Below are 13,843 nucleotides of genomic sequence, written 5' to 3'. Positions count from 1 at the left end.
GGAAAGAAACGAAAGATAAAGGGTCTTAACAGGGAAAAGACTGGGTAGGTCAAGAATCCCAAGAATTATGCAAAAAATGAAGACACACCAAAAAGGGGCCAAAAAATTGACTATGGGGGCCCAAGTGGAGGAGAAAAGGAGCACTAGGATCCAAGAGTAAAAAGTCCCTTTCTGTGCCTCCAAGGAATAATACCTTTGCATCTATCATGTGGCAAGCACTGGCCACCTGGGTACAGCATGAATAAGGCAGGCAAAGTCCTTCCTTTTTACACGCCAGGAGCTGAGAAAGACAATGAACAAGTAAACTGTATAAGTGATTCTAGATAATGATAAAAGGTATGAAGTAAATAAAATTAGGGTGATGTGATGAAGAGTTGAAGGGATGAGGTCCTTTGAGAGGTTAGTCAAAGGCGGCATAAGGTGAGCGAAGCTTGGACAGGGAACCAGCCTTGCAAAGATTTGATGTTGGTAATTTCCAGGCAAACGAAAGTCACGTCCAAATGCTTTAGCGAGGACAAGCGCCCGGAACGTTTAAGAAAAAGATAAGAAACATGGCTACAATGGCTAAGGAGAACAGATGGGTGGGAGACGCGGGCAATGGTCACCTAAGCAGGACTTTGTAAACCACGGTAATAACTCAGTGGACCTTCACAGCCACTTTACGAGGTAGGTGTTTTCAATCCCACTCTGCAGATAATGAAGTGGAGCGATGAAGTGACTAGCACTAAGTAACCCCCCCCCCCGGGGGGGGGGCAGCGGGGGCGCGCTAAATCTGGAACCAACCTAGGCCTTTTACTTCCAAAGCCGGATTCCATGCTCCGAACTACCACACCACAGGGTTTCTCCCAAGAAGCGGATCCCATTACTGTATGTTACTGGGCAAGTGCATGGACCCCGGAGCAAAGACTACAATCCATTCCTCAAGAGCAACTCAGCAAAGTGATATCACGATGTCCATTTTACAGTCGAGAAGACTGAAGCACGGGGAGGTGGATCTCCACCGTATCCTTAATTAGAAAGTGAGGCCAGGGGAAGAGGCGGTCCGTACAGAGGCCGGCACACCCGCACAGCCGCTTCGCAGCCCACAGGCCTCTCCGCCGCACTCTGCTCACGTTGCGGATGGCCGAGAGCGCCGAAAACGGACGCGCGGGTGCGACCAATGAGAAGAGGCCATCCCGAGCGGCGCGGCCAATCAGCGCAGCGCTGGAGGGGAAGGGGCGGGCATTCGCGCCGCTCGCGTTAGGCCGCGCCTGGGCTGCCCTCGCCCCTCGCAGGCCCCGGGGATCACAGGGCCAGGGCCTCAGGCCTGGGGACGCCGCGAGGGGAGGCGAGACCCATCAGTGAAAGGAAAGACCCTGACCGAGGGCACCGCCCGGGGCACGGGCCCACATTCCACTCTCTCCCAGAGGTGCGGTCCCTGCTTTCCAGCGCTCGGAAGTGTCGGGAGCGCCTCGTCCCTCCCCCAGCTGGGTCCCAAGAGGCCACCATGCCAAGCTGTGCACGCCCGCGCCTTACCTCGTGGGAATACGGGAACGGAGAAGGGAATCTCAGCCGCGGACCGTAGTCGGCACTACCCACCCCTGCCACCGCTCCACCTCACATTCAAACCCCGGCAAAATGGCGCGGCGGCGAGGCTGCGGCCAGGGCGCATGCGTGAGCGGGGCCGAGGCGGGGGGCGGGACCAAGGGCTCTCGGCCCCACCCAAACTCGAATGGCCAATCACGGCCCCGCTCTGTGTTTGCGCTGACGTCACAAGCAACAGTGCCCTTTGGCTCTGACCGCTCTAAGGGGCGTCACAATCCCTGTTCTGAGGTGAGCACAGATTCGGCGAGTGGCCGCTGGACTGTGACCTAGTTTGAGTCGGGCACGCAGTAGGCCTTGTAAAACTGTTGAGCGAACTGCCCAAAATCATATCCAAAGCGTCTCAGACAGAAGAGAACTTTCTGCCCCCCTATGGAGCTTATGTTTTAGAGGAAGAAACGGAATAAACAAGTGAAATACTTTCAGATTTGGTAAGTGTTAACGAAGAGGATTTAAAAACAGGATGATATGATTTGACACAACATTGTAAAATGATTATAAATCAATAAAAAATGTTAAAAAAAAAACAAAACAGGATGATATGGCAGGCAGTGACATGAGTTCAACGGGATGGGCCAGAGGAGGCTTCCGAACAGGTGACAATTGACCTGAATTTCCAAAAGGAGACAGCAGTGTGATCAGTCTGCAGAGCATTCTAGGCTCTTAGGCAGGACTGAGCTAGGCTGGGGCTTTAAAAAATGAAGTGGATCCTAGCAGGAGATGAAGTTAGGCCAGCAGGGTCCAGATGATGTACGGCTGCCTCATAAGCCAGTGTTTGGACTGTGTCTTAAGTGCGTGCGTTACAGGACGGCCACCAAAGGTATATTTTAAAAGGCCCACACCAGTTATTGCTTGGACTGGGGGAAGAGCTTGAAGGAGGGAGACCAGTGAGGAGGCTGTTGGAAGCACCCAGGAGGGAGATGTTGGGACTGTACTAGGGCAAGTAGCAGTGCACATGGAGAGAAGTGGACAGCCTCAGGATTTATGACAGAGGTAGAGCCCATGGATCTTATGATACACTGAGTGCGGGAAAGAGAGGAACCAGTGGTGACTTCCGGAAATCCCAACCTTCAGTTTTGGCCACCACCTCCTCCTCCTTAAACAGGACCAACTGTCTCCACTCAGCCAATCCTTGGAATTGCTAGCTTTTTACTCCTGGGACTGAAAGGCACACTATTTTATCATCATTCAAGGAAACACATATAAGAACACAAAATTATATAGGCATTGAGAACAGCAAAGCCCTCAGCCCATAATGACTCTGTCCAAACCTCTACGCTAAGAGATGACCAAACTCAAAACTGGCTTCTAGCAGCATAAGGCCGTGTCGCTCGGATGATGCCAGTGCCCCGGCCTCTCCCATGACTGCTTAAGAAAGCTCAGTGTTGCCAGGAGAATGTACTGTTTTTTTTCTAACCAAGACCTGAGCATGGGCCCCAACCTCCCTTTCTTAGAGCTTTACTGTAAAGGGCTTACATTGTGAACTCTTCCTCCATTCCTTGGAGATATTATATATGTGTCTCCTACAATTCAGGAGTGTCTTTCTCAAGGACCTGAAAGCTCTTCCTTTGAAATGTAATCATCAGGAAGGCAGGGTCTCTGTCTCCCATTCTCTGTGTGAGGCTAGAAGCCTAACTTTGATGATTGCCAGCTCGCAGACACAGCTAGCCTAATCACATTTACACTGACCAACCCTTCGTAACTTTTCACTTGAGCCTCCCTCTCCCCTCATCCCTCGTTCTCTCTTTAAAACGTCCAGTCACCTCTGCACCAGTCCTGATGGCTTTGTTTATTCCTGACCACATCCTCGCTACAAGCATATAAAAGCATCTCCTATGCAGAAAATGTAAAAAGTTGCTCCATTTGAGTAAAAGGATTATAAATAAAAGTTTTTGGTAAAATTACTCAACATTTCTTATCGTAGCCGACAAACCCTACAAGATCTGGCACTCTTGCCAAGCTGTTTGACTCATCACCTTCCTCCTTCCCCCTCCCCCCTCACTCAGCTCAGCCACCCCCACCTCCCTTTCCCCTTCTTCCAAGCTCCAAGCTTATTCCTACCTCAGAGCATTCATATTTGCTCTTCCCTCTCTGCCTGTAATGCTCTTCTAGATTCTTGAATAACTGGCTATTCTGTACCTTCAGATGCCAGCTCAAATGTCACTTTCTCAAAGAGGCCTTCCACTTTCTTCCAACTGAAGTTGCCCACTCCCCTCCTCTGCCCCCTCCCAAAAATGAGGTGTTTACGGTTGCCACATTTAGCAAATGAAACACAGGACATCCGGTTCAATGTGAATTTCAGAAAACCAGTGCATAATTTTTTAGTATAAATATTGCATGGGACATACACTAAAACAAACCAATATTTATCTGAAATTCACATTGAATCAGGTGTCCTATATTTTATCTGGCAGCCCTAGTTCCATTATATCATTTTCTTCTTAGCATTTATCACTCCCTGCGATTAACTGTCTATTTTTTAATCGTCCCCTCTACCACTACCTGCCCAAGGACTCTATTATACTTTATCTTATTTACAGCTGTACCCCCAGTGCCTAGCACATGGTAGCTGCTCAGTAAATATTTGCTGAATGTTGAATTAAAAGCCCTAAATAGGTGAAGTCCATTGAGAAAAGTGTACATTTTTAGGACACTGGTGAAAAAGATGTATTCTTACCATTGCCCCACTAGTACAAGTAGTCACCTTGATCCTGCTAATCTGCTTTCCTGGACATTTTCCTCCAGTCCTTGGGAGAGCGACCCTGATGACTTAACAGCTTTTTATCCCTGAGAGCCAGTCAGGAAGGAAGCTGGCTGACGTCTTGTGTCTGTCTAGTATCACTGCCAGTTTCTGCAGGAAGCCCTCGAGCTGTGCCAAGATTATCATGTCTGTGGACATGGCTCCAGCAGGGCTCTTTGCCCTTTGCCAAGAACCATGCAGGTAAGGGCCATGGAAAGGCTTGTGTGGCCTCCCTCCCCACTCTCCCTGCACGGGTGATGGGAATCCCCCATCCTCTGTCCCTACCACATACACACACTCTTAGGTTTGCTACCGCTGCTGCTGTGTTGGAAACCAAAGAAAATAGTTCAGCCATTTTAAGGAGCAACAACTGAGTATGCATGTAGTTTCCTTTCTTTCCAAACCCTGATAAAAACAATGTGTCTACTGTATGGAAAGACTTCCTTTTAAGGCCCAGCTGAGATGCAGGAGAGAGTTGATAGCTAAAATTGAGAAGTGTCAGATTGTCACTTCTTATCTTTTTAAAACGGAGGCAATGTTCTTCCTTTTTAAACGTGCGTGCACATGGTAGAAACTTCACACAGTAAAAACAGCATTTGATCTTTCGCTAACTAGGACATTGGCTGTAGGCAATATAGTGAGTATTTAAGTCCTCGATCCCCTTATTTAAAAAAATGTCCCTTATCTGATGTTCTCTGAGAGGCACGTGAGTCTCCCATAGTGATTCTGGCTGTGTTATTGTTAAAGGGTACTTCAGTAGTTTATATTCTGATGCTGTCAGGTAGATAAAGTTTCAGGCCATTTCTTGTGGGTGAAGGTCTATCATTTGATAATGTGAAATAGTCCTCTTTGGCCCTTTCACAGGTTTCCTTTTCCCATTTTGTCTTGTCCGATAGCAATGTCGTTGGACCTGCTTTCGTTCCGTTAACAATTTCCTTGCCTTCCTCCCACCCCAGCCTTATGGAGATACAATTGACATACCGTTCACCATCCTTTATTGCCACTCTTCTTTCATCTTTTTGTATCACATTAGTTAAGAGCGTGGACTTGAGCCAGACCACCAGGTTAAGTTCCCAATGCCATCTGTGTGACGTTGGGCAAGTTACTCAGAGCTTGGTTGCCTCATCTCTAAAATAGGGTTAAAAATACTGTTTTATCTCTTAGGGTGATTGTGAAGATTAAAGAGCTGATACGTATGAAGCCCACGAAAGAGCACCTGGGAAACAGTCAGAGCCCAACTGTGTAAGCTGTTAGGACCATCTGTTATGACCGCTGGAAGGGTATTTTTGATGCCCTCCCATTGTCCCCAGTCCTCCGCTTTCCCAGGTGGTACTACTTTAGACCTGGGCAAGCCTTCGGGCCCTTGCCTTGGCCCCTGCGCTTTAGAGGGCTCCACTCTGACCCTCCTCCAGCCACTCCCTGCCAGCAGGCGAGGGGGCCGTGGGCCAAGTGGGTGTGCTTCCGTGCTCACCAGGAACGCATGCCACCCCTTTTCAGACCACGTTTCAGTCACAGAGAACCCTGGAAGTCCCCACTCTTAGGCCTTGAGCCTTCTTCCAGGGTCTGTGGAAACCTCTTGGCTGGTCACTTCTGAGAGCAAGTGCACAGCAGACATGAGCATCCCCAAGCTGGAAGTGTGATTCGGGGGCACTTGTGTTTGCAGCGGGTTTGGACAGAGCTGGATGTACACACATGCACACACACATGCACACATATTCAAAGCCTTGTGGTGCAGACTGAGGCTTGAGTAGGGGAGAGAAAGGGTACAGGACAAAAGCCATTTCTCCCCATGATGCTCTGTTCTGGTATGGAACTCTGGGGAAGCTGAAAATTCGACTTTTGAATCTGAACTTCCAGGCATTACAAAGGTATTTATCAAAGAAGGAGGTTAGAATGTTTTTATTCAGAAGCTTATTAGCTTGACATATAACCTCGAAACTAAAATTTAGACTTCCTGCATGTGAGCCCACATTTGTATTTCTGCCCCAAAGCCAGCAGATGTCAGTAGTGGGCTGTGTTCTCCATCCTCTGGAGCCAGTGCCCAATGACCTACAAGTGTCTATCCTCCAGCACATCAAATAGCCTGGCCCTTGTGTGAGATCCCTCCTTAGGGAGGGGCTGAAGGGAACATGAAGGATGCAGTGGAGGAGAGGGATGGGGACAGGGGCTAATGGCTGTCAAGCATGGAGAGGTGGTATGGGACAGTGGTTAAGAGGCTGGCTCTAGAGCCAGACCTGTGGGGCTTTACATCCAGCAGTGTGGCCGTAGGCAAGTTTGTTGGCTTCTCTGAGCCCCATGTTAAAAAATGGGATGTGATGAGAATAATAGTACCTGCCTTATGGAGTGGTTGTGAGGATTAAAGGGGATGATGTGTGCAGAGAAAATTCCTGACACATTAAGAATCCAGTAAATGGTCATTATTACTTTGATCATTGCTCTGGTGGGAGGTGCTATCACAGAAATGACAAAAAAAAAAAAAAAAAAAGGCTAAACAATGGCTGAAATGGCAAGAGCATAAAAAGTGATCACTAGAGAAGGCTAACAGGAGGAATAAAGTTGTCTTTCTCTCTTCTGGTGGAGGGGAGGGGCAAAGTGAGACTGGCAAGAATCCAGAGACTACAGAGCTTCAAACTGGAGCCCTCTGGGCACCTTTGGAGTTGAGGACTGAGCACCTTCCCGAATGCTCTCAGGGGAAAGCAGGTGCCCAGCACCGATTTCCACCATGTGGGAACAGAAGTGGGTCTTTGGGTGGCAGCTGCCTCTTCAAGCTGAGCGAGGCAAATGGAGAGTGGAATTGCCATCAACCCAAGAAAGCACAGGAAATAACTGCATTGCCCTGAGATTGTGAACTGTCCCAGGATCATCCTAGAATTTCCACTTTAAAAAAATCCCTGCATTCTTTCACCAGAAATTCATTGAATGAATTTTCTATCTGGTATTGTGTTCCAGCTGGTGAGACTGTCACACACAAATAGCCACAGTTCCTGCCCCCATTCCATTCCCCCTTTCCAGCGGGAGACACACATTAAACAGATCACAGCAGATGGCAGTGAGCTCTGAGAACACCAAGAGGGCAACCAGGAGTTAGCATTTGGGTTGAACCCAGGAAGAGGAATTAGCCATGAAGCAATCCAGAGAAAGCGCATTCCAGGCAGAGGAAAAGCAAGGGCAAAGACCCTGAGGTAGGAGCAAGTGTGGAATGCTAAAGCAGTCACAAATTGGTGACTTTTAAGGTGTGTAATCAAGTGGAAAAACGAAGGCACAAATCACAAGGGCTTATGGGCCCTACATTGTCTCTGCTAGACACCGTTCCTTTCCTTGACTTCTGAATGTCTGAGCTAGTCAGGAAGAGGTCCAAGGAATAGCCCTACAAAGGTAGCTTAAGAGATCGGGTACTGATTGTTTCTGACTCAGGGGTTTGTAATACCCAAGCAGTTCAATTTACAAACAGGGGCCTTGGAACAGAAGCTCCTCAGAGACCAGGACTGGGTTCTGCCGGATGCCCTGCTTGGTTTCCCGCCCCTTTCCCCAGATGAACCGGCGAAGTGAAATGTAGTGTGGTTGGTGTGTGTGTGCTCTGAAGACAGTGGCTGGGTCAGAGTCCCAGCTCTGCCACTTTCCAATTGTGATCAAGCCTCAGTGGGCCTCTTGGGCCTCACTGTCCTCATCTAACAGGAGTCTAATACTGCTATCTATGTCATATGGTTATGGTGAAGTTTAAAAGACTTCCTGTATGCAAAGCACTTAGTAAGGTGTCTGGAGTGCAGTCAACATCAATAACTGTTAATGATGTTCACTAGCATCATTAATGTTAATGAATGAATGACATTAATAGCCTGCTTAGTGCCCCAAAGGGCAGAAAGCTAGCACAAAACCTTCTGCAGAGTTCTTCCTTCCAGCTTCCATGATCTGTCCATTGGCCTCTCTCCTACAGACTGGTGCTTGCTCTTTGCCTGCTTCTCAGAAATCCACAGTGCTCTGGAGAAGGAAATCAATATGCCCTGATTTAAGCTCAAATTCACTCAAGCTAAGAAGTTTATTAGAACACATGGGTATTTCTTGACATAAATCAAAATAAATGCTTTAGGCAAATCTGAATTAGGTTAAAAAAGAGGAGGCTATAGAAGCTTTATGCAAACACTGGGAATCTCCCGGAAAGATGAAAATTGACTACTGTATAAAATTATCCTCAAAGGCTCAGTCTTCAGTTGAGCACGTTAAGATTGGCACTTGTCTGGAAATACGCATTTAAATAGATAAAATCACGTTTTGCCAGAATCCCTGGGGAGTACCGACCGACCCCTTCTCCTCCTCCTCTTACTGTGGGCATGCAGCTACATGTACTAAGCTGGATGCTTCTAAGATGTGACACAAATCACTAATCCAAGGACAATTCAGGTATCTTAGACTGGGTAACAGGCATGTTACACAGGTTTGCAAAAAAAAGGTTCCAGGGGGCCACTCTAGTCCTCTGAAAAAGAAAACATACTTTTGCCTAAAACGTGTTCCAGTTTCTTGGCAGCATACACGTGTGGTACGATGCTAAAATTACCTTTCAAAATGCTTAAATAAGCTGGAGTTGTGCCCTTCCACAACCAGTGACCTCAGCATGCCCTCAGCATGCGTAAGCAGGAAGGCCAAAGAAAGCCGAAAGTATCTGCCACAGATGGACTTTTAGGTCCTACAGCACCATGCTGAGAGAGTTTTGTTACGCAGAGGAAGGAGGTCACTTTAGTTCAGGGTGTTTCAACCTTGGCACTACAAACACTGAGGCTGGGTGATTCCTTGTGGGGCGCGGGGAGGGGAGGGGCTTAGCAGCATCTCTGGCCTCTACTTACTAGGTGCCAGTAGCACAGCCACCCCTTGCCACAGTTGTGACAACCAAAAATGTCTTCAGACATTACCAAGGGTCCTCAGTGTTCCCTGCGGGCAGAACTGAAAACCACTGCTCTAGATAAAACTCAGGCACTGTCTGCTCTGAAGAGATAAAGACTGGAAACAAAGGGCCATCCCTTTGTTCTTGCCTGGAAGCAGGTGAAATGTGGAGCCACAGAGAGTTTTTACCAGGGAATTAATATGGACGACCACGTTTTAGTCAATTTCAGCAGTGGACTATTTTAAGTACGAGCATGATTTATAACTTCAGATATTTCAGAAAGAATGGACTGTGCACTTGGGAGGCAGTAAAGCTGAGCGTAGCACTCCCTGTCGTCCTATGTCGGCTCCCTGCATGAAACTGAGCTTCATCTCCCACTCAGTGCCCCGCTGCCCACCCTGTGAGCCTTCCTCTGTGGCCCTGGCCTCCATGCCGGCAGGAGGAGAGTTCTGTCTTCTCTTGAGAATGAACCCACAGGTCAGACTAATTAATGGGATAAATAAGAATCTTCTCGTGACCTCGTAACGAGACATTTTTCCGTTTCTCAGTGAGAAGGAAGGAAGGTGAAAGGGGAATTTTACTTAAAAAAAATGAAAACCCACAATTAATGTTCTCCCATTAATAATTATATTAGTTAAATATAAAGGCCAAATTATACCACCAACTGAAAACCACAAGCTTATACCTGCCACAAGAACTAACCCAAAACCATGGTTTGGTATGAATTAATTACTATAGTACAAGCAGCTTTACTTTTTAAAACTTTATTGATTTACCACCTGATTAAAGCATGAGATATTCATTTTAACGTATTGTACATAATATTTTACATAGAAAACTTTACATAGCATTTCATATTATATAATTCTGCTTATTCTTTCAAAAATGTATACATCCATTGGGCAAGGAATGCTTTTCATTAAATTACCAATATTAAATGCACTTAATCATCGTGTATAGATTAAAGAAAAGTAGCTATTATCTAACTTTTAGGCATTTTAAGGAGGTAAAACATACATTTTGCACATAAAGAAATATTTGATGCAAATGTGCATAAAGTTTTTAAAAAATTAGAACACTGAGAAAAACTACACTTTTGATGAGTGTCTTTTTTTTGAGAGCAAGGATTTCCATACATAGTCATTCTTTTAAATAGTCAGCTTTGGTTTCCTTGTTTCCCAAACTACAAAGCTGCTGATAGCAAAATTCCAGGATTTCACGTGAGTTCAAGCTATGTCTATTTTAACACAAATATTAAAACAGAAATCAGAAAATGCAGTTTTATTAAGAATCCAGCTTCTGTTTAAACCAATATCCATGTGCATCATAACAACAAACATTTGAATGAGACATTCATAGTTGCATCTGTTAGTAGGTTCCTTTTAATAACTATAAAGACTACTAAATGTACAGCCATAATCACAAAAGAACAACAGAAAAATTCAGGTTTTTTTTTTGTTTTGTTTTTTTGTATGTGTGTTTTGTACAAAAGTCACCTCTCAGAGGAAACTGTTGTTTCCAGATTATTATTATACAATTTCCGTAATATATGTTCTTTGGTTGTCCATGAGGAGTAACAGGGAAAAGGTGTATTTGACTTTAAAGATGCATATTAGAAATAAGATTTCCCATCCACTGTTTGTTGTTAAGATGCCAAAGCTGGTGATCTCCCTAAAGGACAATGAAGAAAAACGAAATTGCTCAAAGCAGCAGGATTGTAACAAACAAAATCATTTCTAGAGACCCAGCAGAAATAATCAACACTTAAAGCATTCTGAGAAAGAAATAAGGCCTTGGAAATGCTTCGCTCTCCTCAATAACCTTGTTAACGAATGGCACCCCGGCTCGGTGCTAGAGTCACACACACCCCGTTCACTAGTGTTTGAGTGGCACGAGCCACGTTCCCCGCGAGCTAGAATAGATTTATTCACAAAATAGGATTTAGGCTGAATGGCTTATCACTGGAGGTAAGGGATTTCCCCTGTATGTCACGGTCCACCGACAAGAAAAATCACCCTAAATCGTTTTACATCCAGTTTTTAAAAGGTCCATGCTGGTACAATTCAAATGCCTCACTCAGAAAACTGAATCTTTTGAGAAACACAGCTGAAAAGAAATTTAAACCTGAACGTTTCAGCAAGGAACAAAATGTGCTTACACATTTCCCACTCTGCAAGAGGAGGTAAAGATGAAAGAGAAGGCAGGAATACATGGGCAAAGTCTTGCGGTCACATTTAGTGACGAAAACGTCTTGAGAGCTTCAGAAGGAAAAGAAAAATCTCCAACTAGGGACGCAGCTGTACAGAAAATCTAAGTATGAACAAACCTGCATGCTCCCCATTTACACCTTCAGCGCACGTGTTGATGGGGACTGACTCGCCGAGGTTGTGAGGCGCCACAGTGCCGGCAAGTCAGTCTTAGGATGTAGGCTCCACACTGCGGTGTAAAGACGTAATGGATTCTGGGACCAGGACGACAAGTGTGCTAACAGTTTCCATCACAGAAAAATACTCTCCCACAGTCCCTTCCTGCTAATTTCACAGCCTTTCTTCTCCCATGTAGGTAAATAACATAAAAACCTAAACCTGCTCTTTTTTTCTTTGGTAGAGAAATTAAAACACTTTTGGGGAAAGAAAAAAGTCGACAGAGTGCTGCTGGCCAAAACCAAACATTTTCAAGGCTATTAAACACAAAAAATATAAGAAATCGGTCTCTTAGTAAACAAAAGCACCAGAAGTCCTTCTCTATAAAGAAAAAGTATCCGATTTTTTAGATTGATTCCCAGCTTACTAACTTCTAAGGCACCACAGTTGACATCAATACAACCCAATTTGCAGGACTACAGGGCGCAGGCAGCAACCTGAAGGTTTGGTAACTGACATTTCCAATGCTGAGCGCTGCCCTCGGCGAGCAGGGGATGGGAGGGCAGAGATGAACGCGTGTTCCTTCTCACTGACTGAGAATAAATCAAGCTCCCAAATATACTGCTTGCAGGCTTCGGGCCGTGTTCGCAGGCCGCCCGCCTTTACGTAGGCTGCACCAGAATCCAGTTCTGCTGCAGTTAAGAGTTATTGCACCATCATCAACATAATAAGGACCCCAGAATCTAACCCTGCCAAAGGACTCAGCTCTTAGGCTCAAATTAGCAGGAGCACTGAACACATGCTCCCTCCCGCCAGGTGGCAGTCAGCTGTGCTGGCCTCACAACAACACAGGTCCGCTTTGGCTGAACCCACGACGTGACACAGGGCTCAGAGGTTCCTGGGAGCCACCCTTCTCACGCCCGGTGCCCAGGCCTCTTTCGAGGGCCCCTTTCGTGGAAACGGTGCCAAGCAGGGATACCAAAAACTGGTACACTCACTATTCTGAGGTAAAAATAAAAGGTTTACTCAAATATAAATTAATTCTCTTAAATTACTACTTCATTTTTGTTACTACTTCATATATTAGATGGACAATGTATTCTGGAAATTTTAATTTAATACCCTTCCACAAATACTTACTTCAAGGAAGACTAATCATCTTCATTAAATTGTTTACTTTTTCCTATAGACTTTTTCTCCCCAGGTTACTAAAGAGAGCCAGGAGGCACTACATTTTTTTTTTAAAACCTTGCAAGCTCTTAATTCTAACTTAATTACTAAACTCTGCCTTCAGTCAAATCCTCAGTAATATCTTTTTTTTGTAAAATGTTTTAAAAATCACCCAGACATGAACAAAACAGAGAAAAAAAGAAAACAACCCTTTTCCCCCCACCTTTCCCCAAACTAACATAACTACAGCTGACTCACAACTGACAAAAACACTCAAACTTCTCTAGCACACTCAAACAACAAAAAACCCAGCGTATTTGAGGTGGCGCTTAGCCGTTACAAAAAATTTTATTAACATACTCTCTAAGAATCATGAACCTATACAGCTATGTTCAGTATCTTCAAGGAGAGTGACTTCCTCTGACAGAACATTTACAGCCAATCGTGGGCCTTTGCTTGAAAACCATGGCATGTGTGACAGCAGACCTGACAGAGTTCAGTCGGTAAAGTGAGATGACAGAGATGAAACAGACTCCCCACCGACTGCGGTAACTGGGTACACGATGGTGTAAAGAAATACAACGCCTGAGTCAGGGCCTCGGGCGGAACCGGTGCAGAGCCCATCTCCATCCGGGCCATTCTGAGCTCCAAGATGCCGACTTTCTGCAGTCTGACCCCTCCCGAGACGTGGCAGGCGGAGGTGGCATGGTGACAGTTCTGCAGAGCTGGAGCGGTGGCCCGCAGGGGCCAGGGCTACCACACTGGTGACAGGGTCCCTGGTACCTGTGATGGCTCTTCTGGAATCCATATCTTATATACAACACCTATCCTTAGGAAGAACTTTCGCAGAACAGCTCGGAGCTCAGGAATCAGGTCAAACTGCATAATTTCACACAAGTAGGGGTAGTACATTGAAGCATGTGCTTTAAACTTGAGAGAGGGAAGGGGGGAGGGAGAGGGAGAGAGAGAGAAAGAGAGAGAGAATTAGACGTGGAACTATCTCTCAGCACAAGTTCTTCAAAAGTATTCGTCTCACCCTGGAACTTCTTGCAATATTTGTGCTTTTTCTTGCTATTAGAAAATTAGTACAAAAAATTTGCAAATTAAAACTTC

The 13,843-nt window shown here is 45.8% G+C and overlaps 2 protein-coding genes across 6 annotated transcripts in view; both read right to left on the bottom strand.

The window, feature by feature from the left end:
• Positions 1–1,665, bottom strand: part of CSE1L (chromosome segregation 1 like) — a 35,285-nt gene extending 33,620 nt beyond the window's left edge. The window contains exon 1 of the mRNA XM_010958627.3: positions 1,516–1,665. The gene's annotated coding sequence lies outside the window, so the exon portion shown is untranslated. The remainder of the gene's footprint in view (positions 1–1,515) is intronic.
• Positions 1,666–9,945: 8,280 nt separating this feature from the next.
• ARFGEF2 (ARF guanine nucleotide exchange factor 2) overlaps positions 9,946–13,843 on the bottom strand; it is an 84,248-nt gene continuing 80,350 nt past the window's right edge. For all 5 annotated transcript variants that reach the window (XM_074347398.1, XM_074347399.1, XM_045519318.2 and 2 more), the window contains one exon: positions 9,946–13,660. In XM_074347398.1, coding sequence (XP_074203499.1) covers positions 13,484–13,660 — 177 coding nt within the window. In that variant the 3' untranslated portion in view covers positions 9,946–13,483. The remainder of the gene's footprint in view (positions 13,661–13,843) is intronic.

The sequence above is a fragment of the Camelus bactrianus genome, chromosome 19, assembly GCF_048773025.1.
Source record: "Camelus bactrianus isolate YW-2024 breed Bactrian camel chromosome 19, ASM4877302v1, whole genome shotgun sequence".
Classification (NCBI taxonomy): Eukaryota; Metazoa; Chordata; class Mammalia; order Artiodactyla; family Camelidae; genus Camelus; species Camelus bactrianus.
This window is presented reverse-complemented; position numbering and strand designations above follow the sequence as displayed.